The following is a 27231-nucleotide window of genomic DNA, read 5'->3' as shown; positions in this document are numbered from 1 at the left end:
TCACACTGCTCTCTCCCTGTGGGGCTGAGGTCAGCCCCTACAGCCCCTCGCATACTCCAACCCTTCCCCGCCACCCCTGCCGCTAGTAGCATCCCACTTGCACCGGGCTCTCCCTCACGCCCAGCCCCCTCACCATGGCTTCCATGCGCGCCCGCCGCTCCTCCTCTTCCTTTTTCCTCCGCATGGCCTCCAGGTCCTGCCGGGCCTCCGAGAAGGCCTGCAGGAAGGTGTCAAAGATGCCAAAGAACTCATCTGGCTGCATCTTGCTGTCGTGCTCCCCAAAGTGCATCAGGGCCTTGGAGAACTGTTCGGGGGAGAAGGGGTGGAGGAGAGTCACCCCCAAGCATGGTGGGCTCTGCCCATGGGATTGGCTGGGTTCCAGCCAGAGCAGAGCCCAGTCTAAGGCTGGAACCTTTGGTATGAGGGGCAGGGCTAGAGGGGGAGACCCCATTGTCAGCAGCATAGGGAGGCTGAAGGAAAGGCTTGAGGCTGACACCCTGAGGAGGGGAGGGTTCCAAGCCAGCTGACAGAGGCTGCCCGGAGTCACCTCAGTCTGTTAGGGTATGAGAATGGGGTCAGGAGCTACAGCCCTTGAGAAGCACTTCCTAAGGTCAGGAACTGCCCGGTCAGAACTCAAAAGGACCTCAGAAGTCATATAGTTATTGGGCTAGTTATTTAACCCCTCTGTGCCTCAGTTACCTCATCTGTAAAATGGGGATAATATAGAACTTCTGACTTTTATTGAGAGCTGCCAGCCCTAATTCAACACACTCAGAATCCTCTAAAACAGACCTCACTACTCAAACTGTGCTCCATGGACCAGGAGCATGGCATCTCCTGGGAGCTTGTGAGAAATGCTGACTCTCAGGCCCCAGCCTAAACCTCCTGAATGACAACCTACTTTTTTTTTTCTTGGTGAGGAAGATTGGCCCTGAGCTAACGTCCATTGCCAATCTTCCTCTTTTTGCATGAGGAAGATTTTCCCTGAGGTAACGTCTGTGCCAATCTTCCTCTATTTTGTATGTGGGACACTGCCACAGCGTGGCTTGATGAGCAGTGTATAGGTCTGCACCTAGGATCCAAATCCACAAACCCTGGGTTGCCTAAGTGGAGTATGTGAACTTAACCACTATGCCACCAGGCTGGCCACAATGACCCACTTCTTAATAAGACCCCCACAGATGGGGTCCATGTGCGTGTTAGTGTGAGAAACAGGAAGAAGCATAGCAACTGAGACCAAAGCTGAGCTCCAGAGTCAGGATACTAACCCAGCTCTATCAATCACAGCTGGGCAACCTCAGGCAAGTTACTTAACCTCTCTGGATCCCAGTGCACATAGCTGTCGAATGGGCTAATAACCTTCCCACAAACCCATAAGGTAGGTAATGAGATAAATCCTGTAAAACATGTAATGTGGTGCCTGGTACCTGAGGAATGGATAAGATCTTTGCAACAGAGTGGCTATTGCTTTTCTTTTAGGAGGGAGGAAGTGGCTTTTCCTCAAAGATCTGCGACTCTGGGTTTGTCCCTTCTGGGCCATATGTAGTAGGGATGGGTGAAGGGGCTGAGTTAGAGAGGAGTGGGGGCAGGGTTGGCACCCTACCTTGTCCCTGGCCTCACTGAGCTGGTCCTCCAGCTCTGAGAAGCTAAAGCTGGAGACTGTGATGAAGTCACTCATGACGGGGACAAACTTGTCATTCGGATCCCGCATCTGGCGTTTCTGATATTCCAGCTCCTGAGGAGGGAGAGTGAAGTGCTGGTGAGACGGGTGCCAGGATAAAAGTCAGGAATCCTGCGGGTCACCATGTCTCCCACCCTTCTTGCCAGTCCCACAAGATCGAGCCTTCCTTCAGCAGAGGGAACGCCCCAAGTCTCAAAATTCTAAGGGTGGCAAAGATGTGAGAGTTGTCAGCCAGTCCACCCTGCCTCTATGCTTCCCTCACCCCCACAGCCATCTTTCTTTCCCTGGATCCTTGCTACCAAAAATGTGGTCTGGGACGAGCAGCATCCTCATCATCTGGGAAATCTGAAGACACAGACTCTCAGGCCCCACTCCAGACCTGCAGAATCAGGATCTGCATTTTAACAAGACCCTCGGGGGATTTGTGTGCAGATTCAAGTGTGAGATGCATTTCTAAATCTCCTAGTTGATGTAGATGCTGCTGGTCCATGGACCATGTTTTTGGTGGCACTTCAAAGGGCTATAAATTGAAACCACCCCCGCTGCCCCTAACAGTGGCAATGAAACATTCTCTCTCATCCTTCATTCTCTAAGCCCGTTCTCCCCTTACCCACCTAACCCACGACCCCCTTGAAGATGGGAAGGGTCTTTAGTTCCCGGGTGTGGGGGACAAATGGTTGGGGAGATCCCCATACTGGGCCAGCCTAGCCCAGGGCCAGAGATGGCTTCTGAGATGATACTATCAGAACAGGAATGGTGCTGACCAGAGACCTGGGTCCAGCAAAGAATGCAGCCCCTGGGTCCTCTACTGACCCAGGGAGGAGGTGAAGAGTCTCCAGTGTCACACTATGTGCTGTCTGTCCCTAGCCAGCTTCTGGTGGATTCTCTTTCCCGTCCACTTGGATCAAACTTAAGCATGCAGCTGACTTATGGTCCATTCCACTCCAGTGCCCAACAGACATGTCAGACGGTGACCTGGCTAGTCTCAGATGTGCCCTCTTCGAGAGTCTAAAGTTAAGCCCTAGATGACGGAGTCACCCTTTCCTGAGGGCTGACTCTGTGCCAGAGGCTGTACCCACCGTGCCAGTTGTTCTCCCACCCCAGCCGGGAGCTTCGGCTCACAGGAATGCCTCAGACAGGGTCTGCGTCTGGGGGTCCACCACTGGGCCCAGTGACAGGCAGCAGCAAACACAGGCCGCGTGGACAGCATCCCCTCAAACCCAGGCAGGTGTTGAGGATGTACTCACCACCTCGACTGCTCTGAGGCCCCTCCTGAGGTTGCCCACCTCCTTCTCCAGCTCCGCCAGGCTGTGGGGGGACACGGAGGGAGAGAGAGGAGCTGAGGGTGGTTTCGGGGAGAGGTCAGTGCAAAGCACAAGGGCCTGGGAGTCACCGGACCTGTGCTCCAGCCCTGCTTTGCCCACTGACACGTGGCCCTGGCAAATCACCTCCCGTCGGTGCCCTGTCTGTGTTTCTATAAAATAACAGGGGCGAAACTTACATTCTATAGATCTCCGGAGATTGGAAATATCACCCTGTGTCTAAGAAGGCTTCCAACATATGGCCTCTGGCTTGGGTTTATCTATTTTTATTACTACCAGGTAATGTTTATAAGCTCTTAACATGGCACCCTGCATGCAGTAAGCATTTGACTCATATTGGCCGTTCACCACCCCATTTCTACTTCTATTGGAGATGCTTCTATCAGCCTATATCTGTTCAGGTCTGACTTCCTGCCTGTAGCAGATACTGTTGGTGCCCCACACATAGCTCCTAGGACAGTACGTTGTAGTGCACAGCCCTGACTTCCAGCTGTGTGAGCACTTTTTCTGGGGTCAAAGCCTGTACCCATGGCCAGAGAGTTATGGCCCCTCACTACCCCTCAGCCAGTGACTGACAGGAGACGGTGTACAATGTCCCAGCCTCCTTGCCCACTGGGTGGGATAAGCAGAGGGAATGTCCTACACTATCTCCCAGACTCCCGGGGAGGGATTCAGTTCCGATTGCCCACAGTGGTCACTGGCTTAATAATATTCTGTTATTGGCATTCTTTCCTGGGAGCATCTCTGAAATAAGGATTTGAGAGCAAATATGTCTCTGTCTGCTCCTCGCAGAGCTGACACTGAGACACTCACTGCCCATTCCTAGTTGGCCCAGGGTAGTCTCAAAGGAGGAAAGTTAGACAAGAGTGTGCATAATCATAGGGAGAAGGAAGCCTCAGAGGGACCCCTCACTTGACTTTGGCGGCTTCTGGAAGGTGCTGCAGCTCAGAGGGCATGTTCAGGATGTCAGGGAAATGCTTCTCCAGGATCATGATCAGATAATGGAGCAGAGAGATGTTTCTGTTGATGAAATTTCAGGGGTAAGAGATCAAGGTATTTGGCGACAAGGGTCAAGAGGAAACTAGGGTGAGGTATTAGGAGAAAGAGGAGATGAATTTGGGTTGGAAATGGAAGAAGGGTCCAACGGGGAGGAGGGGAGAGGCCAGAATGGGGTGAGATGGAGGCTAAGGAAGCAGGCAGGGTCCCACCTGTCAATGCTGGACTTGGTGTCGGCGATCTTGTTGAGGCTGGCCACCCGGAACCCGTAGGCGCCCCCACGCTGCCCTTTGTTCATGAAGTTGCCAATGGCCAGGACAACCTCTAGCATCTGCGTTAGACGCTTGCTGCGGACCAGCTCCCGGGAGGCCAGCAGGATGGCTGGGAGAGGAGGGACAGGTCAGAGCCCTACACGGACCGGGCCAGGGCAGCTGGTCCCCCTGCACTCCAGAATGATGCCACCACAAGGTCCAGAACAGGGTCTGTGAAGTGCCTTCAGTTCTCAGGGGCAGAGACAGTACTCGCAACTCTACGTCTGCTCCACACCCGCCATCCTCCAAGGGAAGCAGAAAAACTCACCAAAAACCAATTTGCCAAATAACCCATTCTCAGAATTGCCAACTCTTCCTAAGAATATCTTTTCTCACATATATTTAAAGATTTTAGTGAATATATACAAGAATATAATACTTTTACTTTTCTAAACCTAGTGATCAAAAATTTAAATTTTAGCATTTTACAGATTATGGAACTGTTTCTGACTCTTTTGAAATGCTGAATTATATTGATTTTTTGGAAAGAAAAAAGTCCATCAATCAAATCATAACATGTCATCAATTGGAATATTCCTATATTTTTGTTCTATAAGATAACGACATGCTTGACAGTTGATGATGTCTTGGATTTGACTAAATAGGTTACTTGACATACAATTTTTAAATCATTTAAAAATTTTCCTAAGCTTTAGGCATTTTAACCATTTCCCCCTAATGCCTTAGCTGTTACCTTTGTTAGCTTTAGTTTGTATTTCTAACGGGAACCAAAACTTCAGAATCTCATTCGGACGTGGATGCCCCAGCCCTTCCTCAGCTATTATGTATTTAGGGTGATGTGCAGAATTGGAATACAAATCCTACACTGAAATGTTGTCTATTTTGTCTAGTTATAGAATATAATTTTTGATGATTAAATGTGGTGATAAGAAGACCAAACCATTCTATCATCTTCAGCTGATGCCAAACTGAACATTCCTTAAGATGCTGCTATGAAGACACAATGACAACCATTGACTAAAAGTTTGCAAAAATCCCCCAAAGTAATTAAAAAGGCTGTAAAAAATGAGTAGTAAGTAAGGTTTGTCAGTAGCTTCTCAAGTTGAACACGCACACAGTCTATGACCTCACAGCAGCGTCACTCTTGACAGGTATATGAGGGGTTTCCAGTTTGCTTTCTCTTAAAAATTACAAATAGATTGGTTAAATAAGTTACAGCATATTCATATGATGGAATAAAATACAGCACTGAAAATGAAGAACCACTGCTCTGTGTAACAATAGGGATAACTCACAACCACAATGCTGAGCCAGAGAATCCAGGGTACGATTATTTGTACTATGCTATCCTTTTATATAAAGTTCAAGAGACAACCTTGAAGGAAGGGGTAATGGTTGGAGGGGGACATGGCAAAGGGCTCTGGGGGCTGGGGACACTCCATGGCTTGACCTGGGCATAGATTACACAGGTGAATTCACATTAGGATGGTTCATCAGTAGGACTCCTGTGATGTGTGAGCTTTTCTACATGTGTATTTCAATAGGAAGTTTACTTTTAAAAAACTACTTATAAAAGTTTCCGGCAATGTATGTTGGTTGGGATAATTTTTCTCAGGTTGATAAGCTGCTTGAAAAATTTGTAAAGGAGTCCTCCAAAAAATGCTAAAATGTTGGCAAAACAGAAAATGACAAGAGCTCAAAGGAAATCAGTGTAAATTGGAAAACTTCCATATGCAAGGCAGACATTTTAGATATATTCATAAGAATAATATATTCATGAATGTATTCATAAGAATATGTTTATTTACATTTGAAACCATATTCATCTTGACTACATTCAATGAATGCATTCATAATGAGAATTGGTAATTTTGGTATATTCATAAGAAGAATGTGTTCAAAAAGAATGTGTTCATGAATATATTCAGAGAAGAATTGGTAAATTTGTCAAATTTGATGAATTGGCTTTTGGCAAATTGACCCAGAGGCCCTGCTAGGGGGTGGATGTCAACAGCTCACCAACCAGCTGGGATGGGCCAAACCAGCTCTTGCAGGAAGATTTCCTGGAGAACTGGAAGGAGGACCATGCACCCCAACTCCTGCACAATCCTTCTGTCTCCACACCCAGTCAAGCCCACGGACCTGATTCTGTGAGGTACCATTTCAGCCACCTCTTCCCAACTCTTAGAGGGAAGAGACCTCCAGACCATTCTAGAACAGGAAACATGAACTTGCTGAGCTTGATATTAAAGGGAGACTCTCTCCTGAGCATCCACTGACTAATTCTCAGGGACAGTTTGGGAGTGGTCTCCTGGGAGCAGGAAATTATCTGAGATTAAACCTACCCGGTGGCTAAACTACTCTGGTTCCATAGCTCCAACTGGCAATTGCTCACATTTGCTCCACTGACCCAAGACCCACATAGTTGAGCACATGTCTTGGGCTGAACCCCTTATCTGTGCCTTATGCCCCAAAGGCAGTCAGCAGCAGGACGAAGAAAGTTGTGTGAAGGTGAGGACTCACCCATCACCAGGGCAGGAGGTGCCGCCAGACCTTAGACTTGCAGAGTCACTGCTGATCTCTTTCCTTCTCTCTCAGACCAGCTATCTATGACCACAGCCAGCTTGCAGTCTGCAGTTCCCTTGCTATATGTGTCAGGATCCAGATTACAGAAAACATCTGCCTCTAGTTCTGTCACACCCCTCCCTATCCTCAGAATGCTCCCCAAAGCAGCCTGTCAAACTCCAGGAAGGGCCATTCTCTGGAGTGGGCATTCCAGGGAGTGCTGGCCAGCCCCAGTGTCCAGCAGAGGGGGCCCATGCTCTGCTCTGCCCCCAGCCTGCCTCCCCCACAGCACCCATCCCCTGCCCAGCATCCTGGACACAGGCTGTTTTGTTCCAATCTGCTGATCCTTCCCTCACTGCAACTGAACCTCACAGCCTCTCCTCCTTCTCCCCTCCTGGGTCTGCATGCCTGCTCACCATCCTGACCACCTGCCTTTTCCCCCAGCTCCCTGCCCCTCCATCCTCTGCCATCCCCACAGGCAGATCCAGGGAGATGCTCTCTGGGAAGTGCTACAGGACAAGAGAGAAGGGATGGATTCTGAAGAATGACATCTGCATTCCAATCCTGGCTCCACCACCCACCAGTAACAATGGCCTCAACATCCCCATTGAAAGATGAGAGAATGGCACACCCATAGGGTTGTGAGGACCAAATAAGACCAACCCTGTGGAGCGCTCCACACAGTTCTTGGCAAATGGTTCTCATTTAATTACAAAGTTCTCATCTGGAAAAGCCCTGTATAGGAGGGGTTCCCCTACCCAGAAAATCAGATGCTCAATTTCCTACTTTCTGAATAGCTCACACTTACTGTCCAGAGGTCCTCTATGAGTTTAGTATCTGTCGAGCAAGTTAAAGATGGATGAGCTCAATGTGTGTCAGGCACTGTTCTGGGTATTTGCTATTGTCATCATTTTTTTTAGCATTTCTGTCCCATGCTGGGGCAGATGTCAACAGAGCTCCTGCCTTGGGGAGTTGGCGTGCTGAGGCATAGGGAAGGAGTTGCAAGGCTGGCACATGTGCTGACATAAACAAGTGCATATATCTACAAAAATCATAGTTTTAAACTTTGTCCTTGACTTTGGGTTTTTTGGGGGATCAAGAATAAGGAAGGAGTTTTCCTCTGGCCCTGTTCATTGACTCCCACCCCGGGGCCTCCCCAGATGTCTCTCCACTCCAGGCCTCCTCCACACCCTCAGCCATACCTTCCACTTTGGGCTTGGCCTCAGCCAGCCGCTCCTGGAACTTCTTCTTGAAGAAGAGGGCCTGCAGTCGCTGCTGGTAGTGGTCGATCCTGTGGACAGGGAGAGTTACCTCATAAGATGGCTCCCCCAGCCCCAGCGGCCAGCTCCAGCCCCCTCCTTAGCCTGCCTCCCCCGCCAGCCAGCCCCTCCTGCCATGCCTGCTGCCCCGACCTGCTCATGTCATAGAGGAAGCGGTCAGCGCGGGCCATCCGCTCAATCTCATGCTTGTGCTCCTCGAGGAGGTCAATGTCACTCTTCTCCGGGATGAACTTGAGGAGCTGCAAAGAACGGGTGAAGATCGGAAGGGAAACTGGTGAGAAGCTGATATGGCGGGGCGGTGCATGGAAGCCCGTACACTGACCAGGTTCAAGATGGGGAGGGGGCCCCTTAGAAGAGAGGCATCCTCATGTGGATGGTTTACACGTCATCCACCCCAAGGAGATGGCAGGACACCCAGCTCTTTAGACTTCTTCTTTTCAAAAAAAAAAAAAAAATCGAGATATAACTTACATACAATAAAGCACACTATTCTTAAGTGTACAGGTCAACACTTTTTAAAACCAACTTTATTGAGGTACAATCTACATAAGTGTGCAGTTCAATGAGTTTTGACAAAACTATGCACCCATTGAAGCACCATCCAGATTAAGATCCAGAAGATTTCCATCCCCTCAGAAAGTTCTCTTGCACCACTTCAATAAGCCAACCCACCCCTTCCCCCATATACAGCCTCTCAACTGAATTCTACCACCTTAGATTTGCCTATTCTTGAACCTCATGTCAATGAACTCATGCTGTGTGTTCTCTTGGTGCCTGGTTCTTTCACTCAATGTCACATCTGAGATTCATTCCTCTTGTAAGTACTGGTAGTTTGCTTTTATTCATTGCTGAGTAGTAGCTTACTGTAGGCACAAACCAGTCTGTTCACTTTCCTATTGATGGGCTGTTGGGTGGTTCACAGTTTGGGGGTTTTATAAATACAATCGTTATAAATACTTTCGTGCATGTCTTTTAGTCAACATGTGTACTCATTTCTCCTGAGTGAATACCTAGCACTGGGATTGCTGGCCAATAGGAAAGTCTTTTTAGCCTTGGTGTGCACTGCCTGCCAAGTCATTTTCCAAAACGATTGTACCAAATGAGAATTCCAATTGCTTCACATCCTTGCCAGCACTTGGCGTTGTTAGTCTTCTTAATTTTGGCCATTCCGGTAGGTGGGTGGTGCTACCTCACTGTAATTTACTGTATTTCTCTGAGGACTAATAACATGGAGCCATTTGGAAATTCTCTTTCATGAACCATTTGTTCAACTCTTTTGCTCATTTCTAAGTTGAGCTGTTTGTCATTTCCTCACTGATTTGTAGAGTTCTTTACTCTGAATATGAGATCTTTGCTAGATACACATAAGGCAAAGAGCTTCTAAGGCTTGTCTTGTCTTTTCGGTCTAGGAATAGTGCCTTTTGATGAACAGAGTTCTTAATTTTAATGAAGTCCAATTGATGGTGGCTTTGTTTGGTGTTATCTAGGTTCCTCTTGAAGGACACAACAAATGTGGTGGAAAAGATTTGGGGAAGAAAGACTATAGGTCACTCTGACTTTGCCTCAAGACCTGTGGGGTATCATACCTCATCTCTCCTTTTGGGGGGCCTCAATCCCCCAGGAAAGATGCCTTTTCTGGCCTCCCCTCAGAAAGGCTGGCCCAGGAGAGTTTCTATAACCCTTCCCCTTCACTCCTCCACCCTATAGCCTGATTTCTCCTTGACCTAAGAGTCTCTGCCTCTCTGGGGACTGTCAGAAAGGAATATGGCTGCCCCCTAGTTTCAGCTCCCCTCCCTGCTAGGGGCCTCACCTGCTCCAGCATGTCCTTGGCGAGGTCCTCCTGCTCATCCATCTTCAAGATGGCCTGCCGGATCTCCTCGTTAGAAAGCTTCAACCTACGGCAAACCCCACCCCCTGAGCAGCCTGGCCTGGCCCCTCTGCTCAGGACAGACCCCAGATCCTCTCCTCCAGAATCCAGAGCCCCGGCCTCCTCTCTCCCTTATGCGAACGTGGGAGTATATTTGATAGCACTGCCTCCTCAGCTCCTCTGCAGTCTCCTCAGACCACACTGACGTGGCGTGCTCCATAAACCCCGTAACGAGCTATTTTAGTGTCTAAATAGAGAGCTGAGTCTGGAGTCCCTGGTCTCTTGCTTGAGTCTCCGTCACAGCTGATAGGGACAGTTAGGAGTAAAACGGCTATCTTCAGTGTAGACTGAGAGAGAGGGTGACAGGTTTCTGATCCTCCTCCTTCTCCTCATGCCTGACGTTATCTACGGCATCTCCATGGGAGCATGGGAATATGGGCAGGCCACTTGGGGGCAGCTTCCTGCTTCCTTCATTCTTAGAAGACAGAATGGCTCTCAGTCATCTGACAGCGCCTCAGCTCCCACACAGCTGTTCCAATCCGTCCTGCTCTCTGGGAGAGGGAGAAGCCACCCACCCACACACACACACACATGCACACATGCACGTGCGTGCACACACACACAGCCCTTCCACATCCCCTCCAGATGCACACCCATTGGGAGCCCTGGGGATGCAGAACTCTCCCCAACCATCAAGGGGGAGAAACTGAGGCCTGGGGCCCTGTGGGAGAAAGGAGGGTAAGATGTCCCAGAGGTGGCCAGGGCAGCACTAAGAATAGCAGGGGAGGTGGTGCCCTCTGACCTGGCTCACGCAGGAGGAACCACACAGAAGCTGTGCTGTTAGCACAGATACTGCGCTGTTTGTTCTGCAGCCGCGGGAAATGCTTGGGGGCTGAGATCATGCTGCTCTGTGGCCTGAGCCAAGCGGGCCCTCCATGGGCTTAGAGCAACGCCACTGCTAGACGCTGACCAGGCTGGTCGGGGCCTGGGGTCGGGGCATTTCCTGTCTGCAGAGCCCTGTACTGATGCCCAGCATGGGCTCTCAGGAGAGGGTCCTAGATCAGTCTCCCCCCATTTCCAGGGGAGAGCAGAGAGGGGTGACCAGAGACTGCTATGCCCCCATTCCTCTGCCACCTCTCTCCCCCAAGCATTCAGGTAAACCACCGTCTTTGCTCTCGCTCCAGCTCGGGTCCCTGCTCCCTGGGGGGCCCATCACTCCCGCCAGGAGCCTTTCCCAGAGCAGGGGCCGAGGAGGCAGGGCGAGCACGTACTTGGAGAGAAGGATGATACAGTTCTGGGCCCTCCGGCCGTCAATGACCGACAGCTCTTTGACTTTGCGGGAGGCCAGGTAGATGTCCTCGGTGGAGCCCAATTCCTTCTGAAACCGACAGGCCAAGTGGAAGGGGTGAGGTGTGTGTTGTCCCCAATCTTCTTCTTGCCCACCCACCCAGGAGCCACCCCCCTACCAACCAGGGAATGCTCCTGGTGTGAGAGGAAGAAAGGAAGGAAAAGAAAAAGGAGAGAGAGAGGAGGGCAGTTAATAACCGACTCTAATGGCAGGCATCTGGGACCTTACCATGGGCTACAAAGGGTTAGGGGGGCAATAAGGAGCCCCCAGTTTTTTGTTTTAGAGATTGCTCTCTTGGCAAACTAGAGAAGGAGCTATTCCGATGGAGGGAGTGGCCGATCCCTGTGGCTTCGGGGAATGTGATATGATCTCCCACATCCCCAGAGTCAACCTCCACTCCCACAACTCCCCCCAGACAGCCTCCCCAAGCTTATAATGGGAAGCTGGTTTTAAGTCCCCGCAAGGCCACAGTTCCTGGACTCCTGGACCTTCAGACATAGCCCACTGGGCCCAGGGTACAGGGCATCCTCAAGGTCAGAGGTGGGGAAACTGAGGCAGAATTCCATGTAGAATTCTCTCCTCTGGGGTTCCAGCAGGCAGCTTCCCAAGAAATGATGGCTTCCCCTTGCTTCTCTTGGGCCCCTGGTGAGGTAGACAGGAGGCTAGTTCTCACTCTGGGAGGTCCCACCAAACACATGTTCCATGTTACACCACTCCAGAGGCTGCCACTCACATTGCTATCTTTGTGAATTGTGCCCTGGAATTGTGCAGTGTCCAGCCTGTGCAGTCTTACAGGACGGGCTTGCCTTGGGCTCAGTGGGTAAGACAATAGATCGAGACTAGCTCTTCCTCCTCACTCCAGTATTCACCCCCATTGCTGGCAGGGCTCTGCTTACATTATCTCCCTTTCCTACATTTCTTCTTTCTCTGTGGGGTCCCAGCCCTGTGCCTCCCTGTACGGATGGGTAATAAGGTAGAAGGAAGAATGGACAAGCCCTCTTTTTTGGGCCCAGGACAGGGCAGCAGCCCAGGACAGTAGTTAAATATTAGAGTGTCCAGAGTCCCAGGAGTGACTCACCTGCTGAGAAGGATTAGTTATCAGCTCCTAGGCAGGTAGCAGCCACAGCCAACAGAGAATTAAACATGCACAACGTTAGCCAAGAGTTTTGGGGACCCAGGAACAGTAGGCAAGACATGGGGACCCTCAGCTCTGTCCGCCCCATCCCAATGAGACCCCCATCGCTGGAGATGGACACCTGCAGGTAGCCCTGGCCAGGAGCTGCTTCTCGCAGACATGCACTCACAGAGAAGCCAAGCAAAGCGGAGAACAGGCAGGTCTCCCGCCTGTCCTGGGCCCAGCGGCACCACTGCTCCCCGGCTAGGGCTGACCAGGCCCCTGAGCACGCCACCCCAGGCCTTGGCTGTGTTCTTCCCTCTCCTCTGCTGGGAATCTGCCCCAGGATGAGTTCGTCTCTCTAACAGGGGAGCAGACACAAATGAACGTAAGCTAGATGCATGTCAAAGTCACATTCACTGTGGCCAACGAGGGCAAGTGTCCCTGAATTTTGCCCCTCACCCCTTGTCTGTCCTTTGATCTCTAAGGGAGCCAAGGGGGAAGAGCCCACATCTAGTTCTCTCTTCCTGACCCTGACGGAGTTGAAGTCACTAACTCAGGACCTGCATGGGGCACAGACGGAAGATCACAGTTCACAGGACTTCCCCTGCCCCATGCACCCAGGGCCCCAAGACAGGGAGAGGAGGGGACCAAGGCGACATGGACTCTAGGATGTCTCCATCTCTGCTGTGAATTTAGCTCAGAGTCTGGATGACAGCTGAGTCACAGCAGTGAGCCCCATCTGCAAACAGGGGGCTGGACTGAGTGGGCTCAGAGAGGTAAGAGAAGACAGAACAGTTTCTGTCTTAACTCCTCTCCACTTATCAGGTCCAGCTTGTCCCAAACTCCATAGGCCCTCTTTCCCCAGTGACCCCATCCCAGCCCTACCTCAGGGCCCTGGAGACTGAGTGGGCTGGGCTGGAACCCTGGCCAGAGGAAGACTCTCAAACCAGGGGGAGACATGTGATGGGCCGCGCGTGATCCACCCCTTGCACGCACTCCCTGCGTCCCCAGCACCCAGCCCCCAGCACTGACGCTCAGGAGCCCCAAGAGCTCAGGACTTCCAGCTGCAGCCAGGCCACAGCTGCTCCCGTGGCCATGCCAGCCTGATATGCACCTGGGGCTAAAAGCATTTCCTAGAATTAGGGGTAGAGATTCAGATGCCTTGAGAAACTCCATTTAAATAAACAACCATCTGGCTTTTTTAGAACTCCAAAACAGGGTGAGAGCCACCCCACCTTTGGTTAGCCCCCTAGGCGTAGTCACATGGCCCTCAGTCCTGTCTGCCCTCCGGAAGGGTCATTTGCAAGCCCAGACTTGGCAGAAAGCAGCAAGGAGCCTGGCCATAACATCCAGCCATTGCCAGAGCCCGGGAGGGCACAGACACTGTTCACTGGCTCCTGGGAAAGTTCTCTGGGCTAGGACCCTGGGCTCAGCAGAGAACACAGAAGAAAATGGCACAACCCAGAGAGGAGACAACCCCTCGGAGGCAGGCCAGAGAGAAAGCAAATGCTCTAAGGCCTCTATGCTGGTAACGCCCAAATTGGACTTGGGGGGAAGGCCCCCAGATGTGTGAGCTACATGCAGATTCCTTGGGTCCAACTCATCTCCTGACTCACATTCATTTGAGGACAAGGTCTGAGAATCAGTGTTTTCGGCAATCCCCATGGAACTGCCTTGGGAATGCCCTGTGTTCTGCCATCAACCCCACTCCCACTCCTGCCCCTGGAAGATCATTACTGGTCAGCCATCTGTACAAAGTGTCTGTGGAGCAAAGTCCAGTGTCTCTCCCGACCTGCCCAGGCTGAGCCCCAGCCTCAACCCCCTAACGTGATGCGGGGCAGCTCCATTTTCCTTGAAACATTAACATCCTCTGTTCAACTGACTTGTGGGGGTGTTGGGAGATGAAAGTTGGGAGAGAGTCGTTTAGTCCCTAAATCCCGGGGCAAAAGAAAGATCAGAGTCAACAGGGGCCAGGCCCTGCAATTCCACATCCAGTGCTCCAGGACAAAAGAGAGAAATGGACAAAATAATATTTCTTTGCTTGATATGTGAATACAAACTGTAATCCAGTGGGATGTTTCCCCCACTGCACCACACACTTCTAATTCCTATCTATGTCTCCAGCAAGCACGTGGTACCTGACAAGGAATGAAACCATTCAGTATACATCTGAGGGAGCAAGGGCGGGGCTGAGGGTTTCATTCAAGAGATTATATGTGAAGTCAAGACTAGAAGTCAAGACCCAAGACGCTAGAGGGGTCAGGGTCTTACCTGGTGCCTCTGATAGGCTGAGAACATTTTTTCAAAGTCCTCTAGGTCCAGAATCCGAAATACCTGCATGTCATCAATCTCATTCCAGACGGTGCCAGGGACACGTTCCTAAGTCGAGGGCAGGGAGAAGACCCCATGGTTGACTCAACTCCATTATGGAGACGTCTGGTGCCTCCCTAACCCCGCCTGTCCCTCAACTGCACACATAACGACAGCCAGGCTTTCAGGCCTTCAGAAGGGGCTCAATTCCTCCCCTCAACTCCCACCCCTCTCCAACACACTGCTCCAGGGTGGAGGCCAGAGACGACCCTCTTCTCCTCCCTTTCATGCGGGGCCATATGGAAGTATGTTCCAGAAATCACCAGGAGGGCAGGAGTGATGGGTGGGCAAGTATGAAAGGGGGTGCAGTGTACTCCTTCCAGAGAAACAAAAACAAAACCAACACTCTCAGGGCACTCGCCCGAAAGTCAGGCTTGGCTGGAATCATTAGAAGGAAAAGTGTCCACACATACTTGGGATCCTCAAAGCCTCAGGGCTGACTCCATTTCCCGTATCTGACAGGGTCATTTTCTCTCCCAGGGGTCTTCCTCCCACTTTCCCAGATTCCCAGAAAGTGGACAGACGCCAAAGTCTGGAACATCCTGCCCCCTATAGTGACTGCTGAGGCCAGCAAGATTCTGCCACAATTTCCTGTTGGTCAGACCCAGAGAAGGTGTCCCAACCCTTATGATTTGGCTGGGCCCAGGATTTATATTCCAAGGTCCATCAACTTAGGCATTGCCCCATCTCTGGGTAGGACCCTTGCATTGAACCCCTACCCCAGAGATTGGGGAGGAGCTGTTAGCCAAGCCCAGAACCCTCCAGTTGTCTTGTAACATCCTGATAATGGCTTAGAGGACAGAGAGCAGGGCTCCCCTCCCAGACGCTCCACCCCTCTCCTCTTAGGACTCCCCACCTCATCCAGAGCTTTGCTGTCCCCTAAAACAGAATCTCCCCACCTTCCTCTGCCTGGAGGGCAGCCAGGGAGCCTTCCTAAGGCTGCCTCCTCCTCCCTTCATCTCCCCCTCAGCAAGGCTTGCAGAGGGAAACATACCTTTCACTCACTTTTATTTTCTTAAACTCTGGAAAGGGGAGGCTAGGCCAGAGCAGGGGGTGGGGACATTCCTGTGGCCTTCCTAAGGCCAGGGACCCTCTTGTGGAATGCCGGGCTGGGAAGCTCGGAGCAGCAAGGGATACAGGCAATTGGCCAAACCTAACACAGACGCATTCTTTTCATGGCAGAAATAACCACTGTGTGTGTGTGTGTGTGTGTGTATGTGTATATGTGTGTGTGTACACAGGAGCACGTGTGAGACAGGCGAAGGAGAGGGGAGAGGAGCTAAGCTCCTGGATGGGGTACATGGGAAGCAGAGAGAAGATGGGAAGGGGAATTGAATTGAAAAGGGGAAAAGGGAGGTGAAATTTCTTATTCACTCCCCATCTACAGTTAGGCCTGGCGTGGAGGTGGGTGCAGTGGGAAGGCCCACAGAGGTAGAACGTCGCACTGCTCTTCATTCCTGGGCAGGCCAGATGAGAAGGAAAGGGCTGGACTGAGAGAGCTGGATATCAACCCCAGGAAGAATTTCCCACAAGATGAGAGATGAGCATCCGGGCTCTCCCCCACTTCTTCCCACTCTCCCTTCACCCTATTTGCCAGAAGGACTTGGGGCTCTTAGTGGAGGTGTAGCTGAGGTCTGCAGCCAGAGAGAGGTACATCATTCCTAGTACTCTCCACATCCTAAATGTCACCAAGTCACCCTGATGTGCCCGCCTTGTATAATCATTCTCAACTTTGTTATACCTCTCTGGCCAAGATCTCATCTCCTCCAGTCTAGATTCCTGGGACTTCCTGCTTCAAGAGACAACCCTTACACGCCAGGGAAATCTCTCTCAGAAACACAGTTCATTATGTTTCCTTCAGAGGGCATTTGGGATCAGACAGACCTAGCCAGCTGCTCTCCCAGCTTCATCACGATTGGGACTGTTGGCCAAGGGAGGGGCGCTGCTCTTTTCCCACGTCGCATAAAAGGAAACTGAGTCTCAGTGATGCTCATCTGAGCTGAGGTGGGGATTAGGTGAGATGACATACTTAAAGCACACATGACAGTGCCACCAATAATTAATCTAAGATTATTAAGCCTTTCTATGTGTCAGTCACTGTTCCAAGTACTTTATATGTATTGTCAATTAATCCTTTCAACAATCCCTTGATACAGATATCATAACTACCCCCATTTTACAGATCAGGAACCTAAGGCCTAAATGATGAAATAACCAGCCCCTAGCCACAAAGTAAAAGCTTGGGTCCGGGTAACAGGTTCTCAAATACTCCTTGATGCCCATCCACTCCACCCTGCTGAGAAACATCTGCAACTCCTACGAATGCGCTCCACTGCATATCCACCAAATCTATATTTTCCCGTCTAGGAATGAAACTCTGCCCTGCTCGGGGTCCCAGAGGAATTTGTACAGACTTTATTCTTATTGGACCCTAGAGAAAATGCTAAGCACAAAGCTCTGTATGATGAAAATGTTGCAAAGATATTAGTTGCCATTCTGTCTTCCTTAATTGTCGAGGTGCCTAATTAACTTTTCGTTACATTTTTAAAACCTTAAAGGTAAGTTATAAGTACAGGAGGCAAAAAAGATTTCTTTTTAATTAAGATAAAAACTACGATTTCTGATGATGAACAATGAATGTTTCCACACAGCCGGTGGCCTTCGGCTCTGCAGAGCTGTTTCCCTGCTCGTGTGCAGTTGGCCTTTCTGGCTCGCCTCGTGACCTGGAGAAGCATCCACAAGGCACACCTGTGCAGTTGTCACAAACTGTAACAATGTTGCTTCAAAATGCTATTAACAGGTGGCTCTAAAATTTTAATAACTCAAATTAGAGATGTTATCAGAGGCCCAGGAGACTATGAATGGGCTGTATTCAAGCTTTGTCTTCCTACCTACATCATGAAACCAGAGGTAGAAGGAATCTTAGAGATCATCTCACAGATGAGCAAACTGAGACAAAATGAGCGATTTCCACAGGTCACACAGTTAGTTCGGTCACACGGTTTGAGCCAAATCTCCTTTAATCCATCCCCAGGATCTCTAGATGTTTCCTTGAACACACTTCCTGATTTGCCATCTCCAAAGCTCTTACAGGGTAATGTTATATCTCACTTTTTATTATCATCGGTCACAGCCCCAGCAAAAAGCTTTACACAAGCATACCTCAGACTGAGGGGCTAGCTGGTTGACCATGAGGGGAAGGCACCTGACAAACAGCTGACCACCTCCTTAGCAATCCTGCGTCTCTCCCTACTTAAGCCTCTACGAGCGAATTCAAGCTCATAGAATAGTACAGTTACAAATTCCCCAAGAGTGAGTCTGCAGGCCCAGTCGACAAGGTCAGAGGGGTCCATTAGTCTCAGCTCCAAACTGTTGTTGAAATGTGAGTATGGGCCAGGCTAACTGAACTCAGTGAACCTGCATGTGTTTACCTTAAGAGCAAAGCCACTGGTCCTCTTAATAGGACACAGTGCAGAACCAGAGGCAGGGCCTGACCCAGGCTGGGCCTGACCTTCAGTTACTAGGGGTCCAATGTGACCCAGAGCATCTCTACTCTATGCTCATGAGCGTTCAACAGAGGGATCAACTCCTACACGTGGGCCAGGATTGGTGATTATCAGCGGATAACATTATGAGGGCCTTTCACTGCTGAGCAGTCTAGAAAAGTAGTCAATGTGTGCACCTGCCCCTGGGAGGATGCCAAAAGGGCTACATCTAGACCTCAAACTCTTCATTGTAAGGGCACCTCTACACCCTCCCCTTGTTAACCCTGTTGTGGCCTCTTCATTTCAGTCCTTTGTACACATTGCCCCGATCTTTACCGTCTCTAGACCTTAGCCCAAGCTCTTTACCTACATCTTCCACCTTTGTCCTCAAATTGACACTATCCTGAAAATTCTAGCCAAGCCCTTGTCTTATCTAGAAAGTACTCCTGCTGGGCCCATGCCCTGATATCTAGATTACTCCATTAACCCTCAGCCCACACATATCCATTTGTAGGTGGCTTTGCCAACATGAGCATTACCACATGCCAAGCCATCTCCTCTCAGTATAGATGCTCTTCCCAGCGGACAGTGAGCTGCCTGGTGTCAGCAACCCCATCTTCTGCATCTACTCTGTCTACCCTACCCCTAACAAGAAGGAAACCCAGGTGGACATCTGCAGACAACGAGCAGGCAATCCATGGGGCTGGCTGCCACTGGCTGTAGGAGATCCACTGACCTCCCTCCTTGTTACTCACCTCATTCAGCTTGACCCAGTTGAAGGACTTCAGTGGGTGGGAAGGCTGGGGGACACACTTCTTCCTGAGTGGGGTTTCACTGCTGGGGAAGGGGTCTGGAGGGAGAGGGAGGCCCATGCTGAAGCAAGGTGGGGCACCAGGGGGAGTGGGAGGCCCCCCGGGTGGAAGGGGTGGTGGTGGCGGTGGGGGGCAGCAGACAAATGGTAGAGGGGGCGGGGGTGGAGGCAGGTCGTTGGTTGTCATCAAGGAAGACAAGGTAAGTGGGCCCCCAGGAGGAGGTGGGGAAGATACAGGTCCTGTCTGTGGGGAGATGGAAAAATAAAAAAAACAGAGCCATCAGCAATGATGCTTTTCAGGTCTCCCCTCTGCGCCTCACTCTCAGTCTCCACTACATTAGACCCAAAATCCTGCTCTCACCTCCCATACACTGTTAGCCTCTCATTTTCTCTGTGTTATAGACATCCAACACACATACAGACACAACCACAGACAGACACACACACATAAGTCAAACACCCATATGTAGACACTGGACAAAGTCATCGTCAACACAGGGCCAAGAGCAGGATTGGTACACACAGTTGTGTAGGCTGCTACTTGCACAAGGGCATCCAGCTGAGAGGGGCAAGGGAGCCAAAATCCCACCTGCGCTCTGCTTCCAAGGTGTGCTTCCCAGGATGGTGTCACCCAGAGGAGGGAGCATTACTGTTTCTAACATAAACAGCCTCAGGGGTCCCCCTTATTCTGGCTTGAGATCTCCTCTCTCTCCTCCCTCATGTGGGGGCCTTGGCCCCTCTCTTTCCATCCTATCCTGAAGGTCTCAGATCAACTGTGTGAAAGGAGAGGAGGATGCCCACGTACCGAGATTTCACTGAGTTGGGCTACCAGCTCTGCTACTTGTCCCCGAGCCTGGCGCAGCTCCTGGGACTCTCGGGCCAACTTGTCCTTCATCTTATTCAGCGTCCGCATCATCTCTTCCTTCTCCAACGTCTTGGTCTCACATTCTCGCTCTTTCCTCTCCAGCCTGCTCACCAGCTCTGTGTGTTCTGGAATGGGGGTGGGACAGGTGAGGGAATGAGAAAAGAGAATGTGAATGTGTGTGTCCCCCTCCAAAGGAGGGGATGGACCCTGGCTGGGCAGGGGAGGGGGTGTGTGGAGCGTGCAGCAGGTTCAGGCAGAGCCCCTCACCTTTCCGGAACTTCTCTGCCTGGTCTCGCCACTGTTTCACTTCATTCTCATTGATGAGCCTGGTGGGGAGCAGAGGGAAGGGGCAATGTGACTGTTGACCACTGGCTCACAGCCTCCCAGAAGACATGTCATCTTCCTATTCCCCACATTGGTGCTAATATCTCCAATCCATCCAGCCACATCAAGGAGGCTGGGATTTTGACTCTCCAGATGTCTCTCCAGGTCCCCATCCCTGCCCAGTTCTCGTTATGCATCCCTTGTGGACTGTGAGAGGTGAAAGGACCCTTGGGCACCTTATAGTCCAACTCCTTGTGATACAGTTGAAGCTCCTGAGACCAGAGATGGCGAAGACAGCTAACTACTGGTAGAACTAGGACTAAATCTCAGGCTTCCCTTAATTGTATAATGACTTATAACCCCTTGTGAAAACAGATCTTTGCTTCCGAGAGAGATCAAAATATTTGCCCTGCCATGGTCCAGTCTTCCAAAGACCACTGTGTAAGAGCAAGAGAAATCGCCCACGCCAACAACAGAATAAGTGTGTTGAGGGTGAAGAGGGGTATGTCTGAACTATAGGAAGCCCTCATTCATGTCAAACAAAATTAAGCTTTTACCTGGACATCAAGGTACAAGAGAGATGAAACCCCAAAGTAAAATCCCAATAATCATTTCTTTTGCAAATCTGAAAATGTGCAAGGCTTAGATCCAGGACTGCTGGTCTCTTCAACCAGATCAAGGGTACAAAGAGGACAGAGTATGGAGGGGAAAGATTTTGTGAAGAGATTTATTTGCAGAGAGCCACTGCTGTCCTCTCCAAGTGTGCTACCCTCTCCACCATCCAGTGAAGTGGCTTCTTTGGGCCCACTCACAGAGCTTTGACCGATGTTCTCTGTAACTGGGAGGGAGGCAGGATGAACTGGGGCCAGGCAGGTCCAGACAGTGAAGAAGCCTTAACGAAGACAGCTGTGCTGTGCTGGACCTGCTGGCACTCCTAGGGTTTGTTGGTACAGAGATTGCATGAGGGTTTCTCAAGGGCCAGATGTAAGCATCTTGGAGGAACTGGGCTGAAGCCATGTTAAGTCCTGTCCAAGAAGTCCACGTGGGAGAAAACCGGACACTTCAACAGTGTTTAATTCTGTGTGTGGATTGCCAGTTCATCAGGAGCTGATGGAAAATATGGTACCAGCCAGCCCCATAAAAAAAAAAAACACCTTACATGGCCAGGGACCATGTAAAACAGGGTTTTACAGTGAGAGGCACTCAGCAAGGAAGGTCTGAAGATCCTAGGAAGACATTTCATGACTTGTATGCCAAGCCTAGAAACCAGGGGCCTGTTTACTAAGTTATCTATCAAGTAAGACCTTTTCCCTTTCTCCTTCCTGCTCCCACATTGTCTCTGGTGGGGTCAGAAACTGGTTACTACTGTAAAGGTGGGTAGAAAGAGTTAGAAGAGAAACAGAGCTGAGAAAAGATGCCAACCATCTCACACACACACACACACATACACACCCTTCCCACTGCAGCTTCCCAGCCCCAGCCTGGGATGGAGCAAGATCTAGGTTAAATCAAATCTAGTCTGATCATTCACACCTGGGACTAGAGCATCTAGCAGCAGATCTGAGACTGCGCTGGCGGCTGAAAGCGATCTTAGGGCTTCCATTGCCCAAGAAGCAGCAAACTTCATTGCCCCTGAGGAGTTTCCATCCTCTGGCAGAGGAAAAGCTTCCCCACTAAACAGTGTAAATAATTAGCAGAAAATAAAATTAAAAATAAAAATACAGCTGCTTTTTGATTACTTTACTAGTTGCACATGTCCAACATACCAGTTAGGACTTTAACTACATCAATACCCAACTACTTGTGCGAATGAAAACAGTAGCATGAATAGTTCAAAAGACATTTTCTGCTTGGCTTTGGGATGCAAAACAATGAATCACTGAGAGCCAATGTACCTCTTTAAGGGCAACTGGCTCAGACTCATTCTGAAAGTGAAGTAAAAGTTTAAATTTAAAAATCAGTGTGTTAATGTAAGGTCTGATGACTAATTGACTTGAAATTTGGTTCTCTGTGTTTCTCTCTACCCAGGGTCAGTCAAAGACGACAAGCCAGAAAACCTTAGGCTCTGACATTCTGTCCAAAAGCCTCATGGTTAAATGGCCATGCTCTGTATTATGGTCGGCAAACTTTCTATAAAGGAACACAGTAAACATTTTAGGTTTTATATACTATGCACAGTCTCTGTCACATATTCTTGTGTTTGTTTCTTTTTAACAACTTTTGTAAAATGCGAAAACTGTTCTTATGTCATGGGCTTTACAAAAATGAGCAGGGGGACTGGAGTTAGCCCACAGGCCACAGCTCGCTGACCTCTCCTCTACGGGGTTTTATGTCTTTAAATTCCTTCTCTATCCACTTTGTGCAGTGGATCCTTGAGAATTTCGTACATATGTCATGTGGCTGGTTGAATTTAATTAAACTGAAATAAAATTTAAAATTCAGTTCCTCAGTCACACTAGCCAACATCCAGTACTCGGTAGCCACATTTGGACAGTGCAATTACGGAACATTTCCAGGATCTCGGAGAGTTCTATTGGACATTGCTGCTCAAGACCCATGTGGAGCTATCTGGTTTGAGAGAGGGAGCTGAGGTTTCACCAGTGAGACTGCAAGTAGGAGAGAGATGGAGCAGGAGGAAGAAGACAGGTGAGGGCTGGCCACTGCTCACATGTTGACAATGTTCTTGACATTGAAGTTCTCCAAGGGAGCAAGGTCAGGGTCCACGCCCCTCTCATCCTGGAGGACAATCTGCTGGAGGATGCGGTCCAGGAGCTGCCACTGCTGGAAGTAGCCACCATTCCGCTTGTCTGAGGGACAACAGGTATCACATTGTTACTGGGCCCTGGAGTCCCTGGGGCCCTGTCCTAGAGCCACTGTCTGGACTCAGGCTGGCGAGGCATGCCCTTCCTCCCCCTGGCAAGCTCCCAGTCTGCTGGGAGAAGCAATGCAGTTGCTGATGACAGAGAATCACAAATCCAGTCATTTCTTGATTATCTGCAACTGACCCTCTATGAATGTGTCAACCCTCTCAATGTACTTCTCCACTCTCTGAAATGCTTCCTGGCTGCCTTCTTCCCTGTCGGTACCCTGAGCATCCTATGCCTTGGGAATGCAAATAGCTTTTCACATTGTCTAAAAGAAGCACCTTTAAGAAAGTAAATCTGCTCTAAAATATTACACGCTGAATAATGAAATCTTCAGGGGAAATTTTAAAAAAAGGAAAAGGTTTAGGATTATCTATGCTATTGTTCTACAGGGAAAGATGAATGGAAACTAATTACAGGTATGCCCTGAGAGGGAATTGAATGGGCTGGGGAAGTGTAATGGAACCCAGGCAGGTTTCTTGGTGAAGGTGACCCTGAACTATGAAGGCAAAGGCATTGTTGTGTTGTGCCTGGTCTCATAGGGCCCCTCTCTCATGCCCTTTAACCATAGTCTGGCTGAACATGGACTTTCCTTTCCTGTAATAACCACAAGCTCTTCTTCCTTAGTTCTTAATCCCAAGCACTTCTCTCTACTGACCACCAAGAGAGGTCAACTAGTAGGATCGATCCTGACCTCAAAGTCAAACCATCATGCCTCCAAGGTGGAAGGTCGTATCTGCAAAACCCATCTGCAAAGAGCAGGGGCCCAAGTGTGTGGCCTGGCCCCCAGAGGGCGTGTACAGGGGGAGACTTGGTCAGACTCACCAACCCAGGGAGGTCCTGACGCCTTGTCTCAACCTGCCCCGGACCAGGGCTCAGACTGGCTGAGGGAAGCGGCAAGTGTGGGCTACTCACAGGGCATCTGCAGGCAGTGGTGCAGGACAGACAGCAGGCAGGGGTAGGCCTCTGTGTGCTTCAGCTTCTTGTGGATCAGCTCGAACATCTGGGAAGCACTCTTGGTGTCGATGTGGACCTGGGGGAGCGGAGGGTGCAGTGAATGGGGAGGGAGAAGGCAGTGGAGGAAGAGAACAGGGGAGAGAAGACCACTTCCATCCACTGAGCCCTGTCCCATAGGAGAGCGTTCCTCCCCCTGCATCTGGCCCAGGCTTAAAAAGACAGAGACAGAGAAAAGGAGGAGGGAGATGTGCTAATTATCTAAGTGAGAGTTTCCTATACTTGGCACTACTGGCATCTCAGACTGGGTAATTCTTTGTTGTGGGGGACTGTCGTGTTCACTAGAGGGTGTTTAAGCAGCATCCCTGGCTGGCCTTTATCTATCAGATGCCAGTGGCATCCTCCTTAATCCTGTTGTGACAACTAAAAATGTCTCCAGACATTGCAAATGTCCCCGGGGGCAGAAGGGTGTGTGCAAAAGCACTCCTGGTTGAGAAGTACTGATCCGAACCAAGGGAAGGAAGTAGGGCAACAGATGATTCAAGGAGCATGTGGCATAGGCCCACAACCTGGGTTCAAATCCCAGATCCACAACTAGTTGTGTGACAACAGGCAACTCCTTATCCTTGCTAGCCTCAGCTTCCTTATGGATAAACCCAGGGCTTTTGTGAGAATGTAACGGGATGGGGCTTGGTGACTGAAGCACTGCCCCAAAGTAGGTTTCAATTTGGGTAGAGATTCTCTAATGCAATATTTAAGCAACAGAGTTGTGTATTTTCAGGGTTACTACGGCTAAAATAAAAATATGATATTTTTTTTGCTAAGCATGATCTAGTTAGTGATGGAGAGAGGTAACTCAGGAATTTGCTAGAAGGCAGGGGGAAAGTAGCACAGGAGAGGCAGTTGAGACTAATGATATATAAGAACTGGGGGTTCTATTTTATTTGGGGGTTTCAGCCTCCTAGGGGGTAGATGCCCTACCAGGTGAGGCCTGCCAGGTGAGGTCCCCCAGGTAAGGTCTGCCAGGTGAGGCCCACCAAGCGAGGCCCATCAGAACCAACATACTGCCAGGGCTCCAAAGCAGGACCTGGCCAAGGGGGCACCCACCAGGGAACCCAGCCAACACTGGACCTACCACAGCACAGGATTGGCAGAAGTGACTGTGGGACCACCTGGGACCCCAATGCAGTCAGGCCAACCCTGCAGGCTCCTCACCATGTCAAATCTCCTGGCTAGCTCCAGGTCATCCTCATTCCGGACCATCTCGAAGAAGTCTAAATGCCTAGATAGGATGGGGGTATAGAGACGGTAGACGTTATAGCCAGGACATCCCTGGTTGAGGGTTACAGCCCCTTCGAGCCCCCCACCGACTAAATCTGAAAGCTGCCTTCAGCATTCCTGGCTCCCAACAATACCAGTAGTGGCCCCCATCAGCCAGTGTGAAAACCAGAGAATACTCCACATGCTTCCAAATGCCCCCTAGGGGGCAGTACTGCCATGGTTGAGGACTACTAGGCCCACCTGTCTATAACATCAGAGATGAGATGGCAGGTCAGCAAAGAGGACAAGCAGGGGTATAGGTAAGACGTGGGACAAGTGGGTGAGAGAGCTGTCCACCGCCCCCCACAGCTGATCCTGAATCGATGCTAGGTATGGCAGGTGGTCTCCAGTGGAAAGGACAGCCTCCATGAAGATCCTGACAATCCTCAACCGAGGCAGAGGTTTGCAGTGGGGACAGGTGGCTTGGGCCTTACTTGTCCAGGATGGCATTCTCGTGCTGCCGCAGTTTGTCAATCACAGGCTGTATCCCCAGCATCAAGAACTCGTACCGTAGATGTAGGCGGAACTCCAGATTATCCTGGGGGTCACCAAGGGAGGACCAGACTCATTGGCTGGTCTCAATTTCCACAAGAGTCCCCAGTGGACCCCTCATTGCCACTCTAGTCATTGTCTCACCACATCTCCTGCAGCAAACTCATCTGGAGCTGCTTCAAGTCCCACAGTTCCAAGAAAGGGAGAGATGAAACATCCTTTGACCTTGTTATTTACTACTTTGGGTCTCCTGCCTCACTTCCTTTAAGTCCCTTCCTGATTTTCTCTTAGCTTTTGGCATCAAAGAGTTTGGCATCCAAACAAGCTCTGGAATCAGACAGATCTTGGCTCAAATTCCTGCTCTGCCACTTATTAGTTTTGTGACTTTGGGAAAGCCTTAGTTTTCTCATCTGTAAAATGGGCATGATCTGACTTACCTACAGGAGTGATATTCATAAAAATTACCTAAAGAGGTGTGGCTACCAACCAATCGGAACAGAGATCAGCCATAAATAGCTAGTACTGACAAAGGTGTTGTCAGCATCATAGGGACAGATTATTCCCACAATGCACCTCACCTAACTCAAGGTCATCAGGACCAGGTACAAAAGAAAAAGGATGCTGGCAGAAAAGAGGGAAAAGTAGAGATCATCAGATTGCCCCTTTTGTCCTTCAACCAGCTGACCATGACCGGGCCATCTGATTACCTTAGAATTTGGGGAATTTACCAGCTCTTGGAGTTCTTCTTCAATCATTGCTATTTTTATGACCTGAGAATCTCACTTTCACCCCAAAGGAATGGAAATCAGAAGGCATACCTCCTAACAGAAGGAGCTAGAAGAGCATGACAAGCCAACCCAGAAACCAGTCCAGAAGCAGGTCTTTAGAAAGCTCTAGAAAGAAGGGCTAACACTTGACCTCTTCCCATATATGACCCCGCTCTACCCTGAGCCATCTAGCCAGCAAGCTTGGGGTTTGTCCATGACACACATAATGCATGATACTACTTACGTAGGAAACTCCCTAGGAGATCTTCCAGATTTAGATAAAATCCAGAAGAATTTTGTGTAGAAGCAAAGCCAGCATTAGTCCTCACCACAAATTTTTAGAGTCACAGAGAAGACAGATGTGGGTTACATGCAACACTGCTCTGGCTGATGTCGTCTAGCCCTCATGACAGTGAAGTTCATGACGAGTTAGTCTTTCTTGGCCCCAAGTAAAGGAGGCAAGAGGTGATAAGGATTATCTGAAGACAATGATGATGGTGGCAGCCACACCAACCAGATGCCCTGGCCCCT

The 27231-nt window shown here is 50.0% G+C and overlaps 1 protein-coding gene across 17 annotated transcripts in view; it reads right to left on the bottom strand.

Annotated features, from left to right (window-relative positions):
* DAAM2 (dishevelled associated activator of morphogenesis 2) overlaps positions 1 to 27231 on the bottom strand; it is a 105291-nt gene that overhangs the window by 3234 nt on the left and 74826 nt on the right. For 7 of the 17 annotated variants that reach the window (XM_070586033.1, XM_070586035.1, XM_070586037.1 and 4 more), the window contains 17 exons: positions 25876 to 25979; positions 25337 to 25403; positions 24083 to 24200; positions 22972 to 23110; positions 20247 to 20305; positions 19920 to 20104; positions 19059 to 19358; positions 14720 to 14827; positions 11255 to 11361; positions 9927 to 10011; positions 8249 to 8355; positions 8039 to 8127; positions 4212 to 4380; positions 3916 to 4023; positions 2929 to 2989; positions 1604 to 1735; positions 134 to 304 (listed from right to left, as the gene is read on the bottom strand). In XM_070586033.1, coding sequence (XP_070442134.1) covers positions 134 to 304; positions 1604 to 1735; positions 2929 to 2989; positions 3916 to 4023; positions 4212 to 4380; positions 8039 to 8127; positions 8249 to 8355; positions 9927 to 10011; positions 11255 to 11361; positions 14720 to 14827; positions 19059 to 19358; positions 19920 to 20104; positions 20247 to 20305; positions 22972 to 23110; positions 24083 to 24200; positions 25337 to 25403; positions 25876 to 25979 — 2109 coding nt within the window. Of the gene's footprint in view, positions 1 to 133; positions 305 to 1603; positions 1736 to 2928; positions 2990 to 3915; positions 4024 to 4211; positions 4381 to 8038; positions 8128 to 8248; positions 8356 to 9926; positions 10012 to 11254; positions 11362 to 12409; positions 12437 to 12635; positions 12807 to 14719; positions 14828 to 19058; positions 19359 to 19919; positions 20105 to 20246; positions 20306 to 22971; positions 23111 to 24082; positions 24201 to 25336; positions 25404 to 25875; positions 25980 to 27231 lie in introns of all 17 variants that reach the window. The other 10 variants (XM_070586027.1, XM_070586029.1, XM_070586028.1 and 7 more) reach the window with 2 other exon arrangements.

Source organism: Equus przewalskii, chromosome 19, assembly GCF_037783145.1.
Source record: "Equus przewalskii isolate Varuska chromosome 19, EquPr2, whole genome shotgun sequence".
Lineage (NCBI taxonomy): Eukaryota > Metazoa > Chordata > Mammalia > Perissodactyla > Equidae > Equus > Equus przewalskii.
This window is presented reverse-complemented; position numbering and strand designations above follow the sequence as displayed.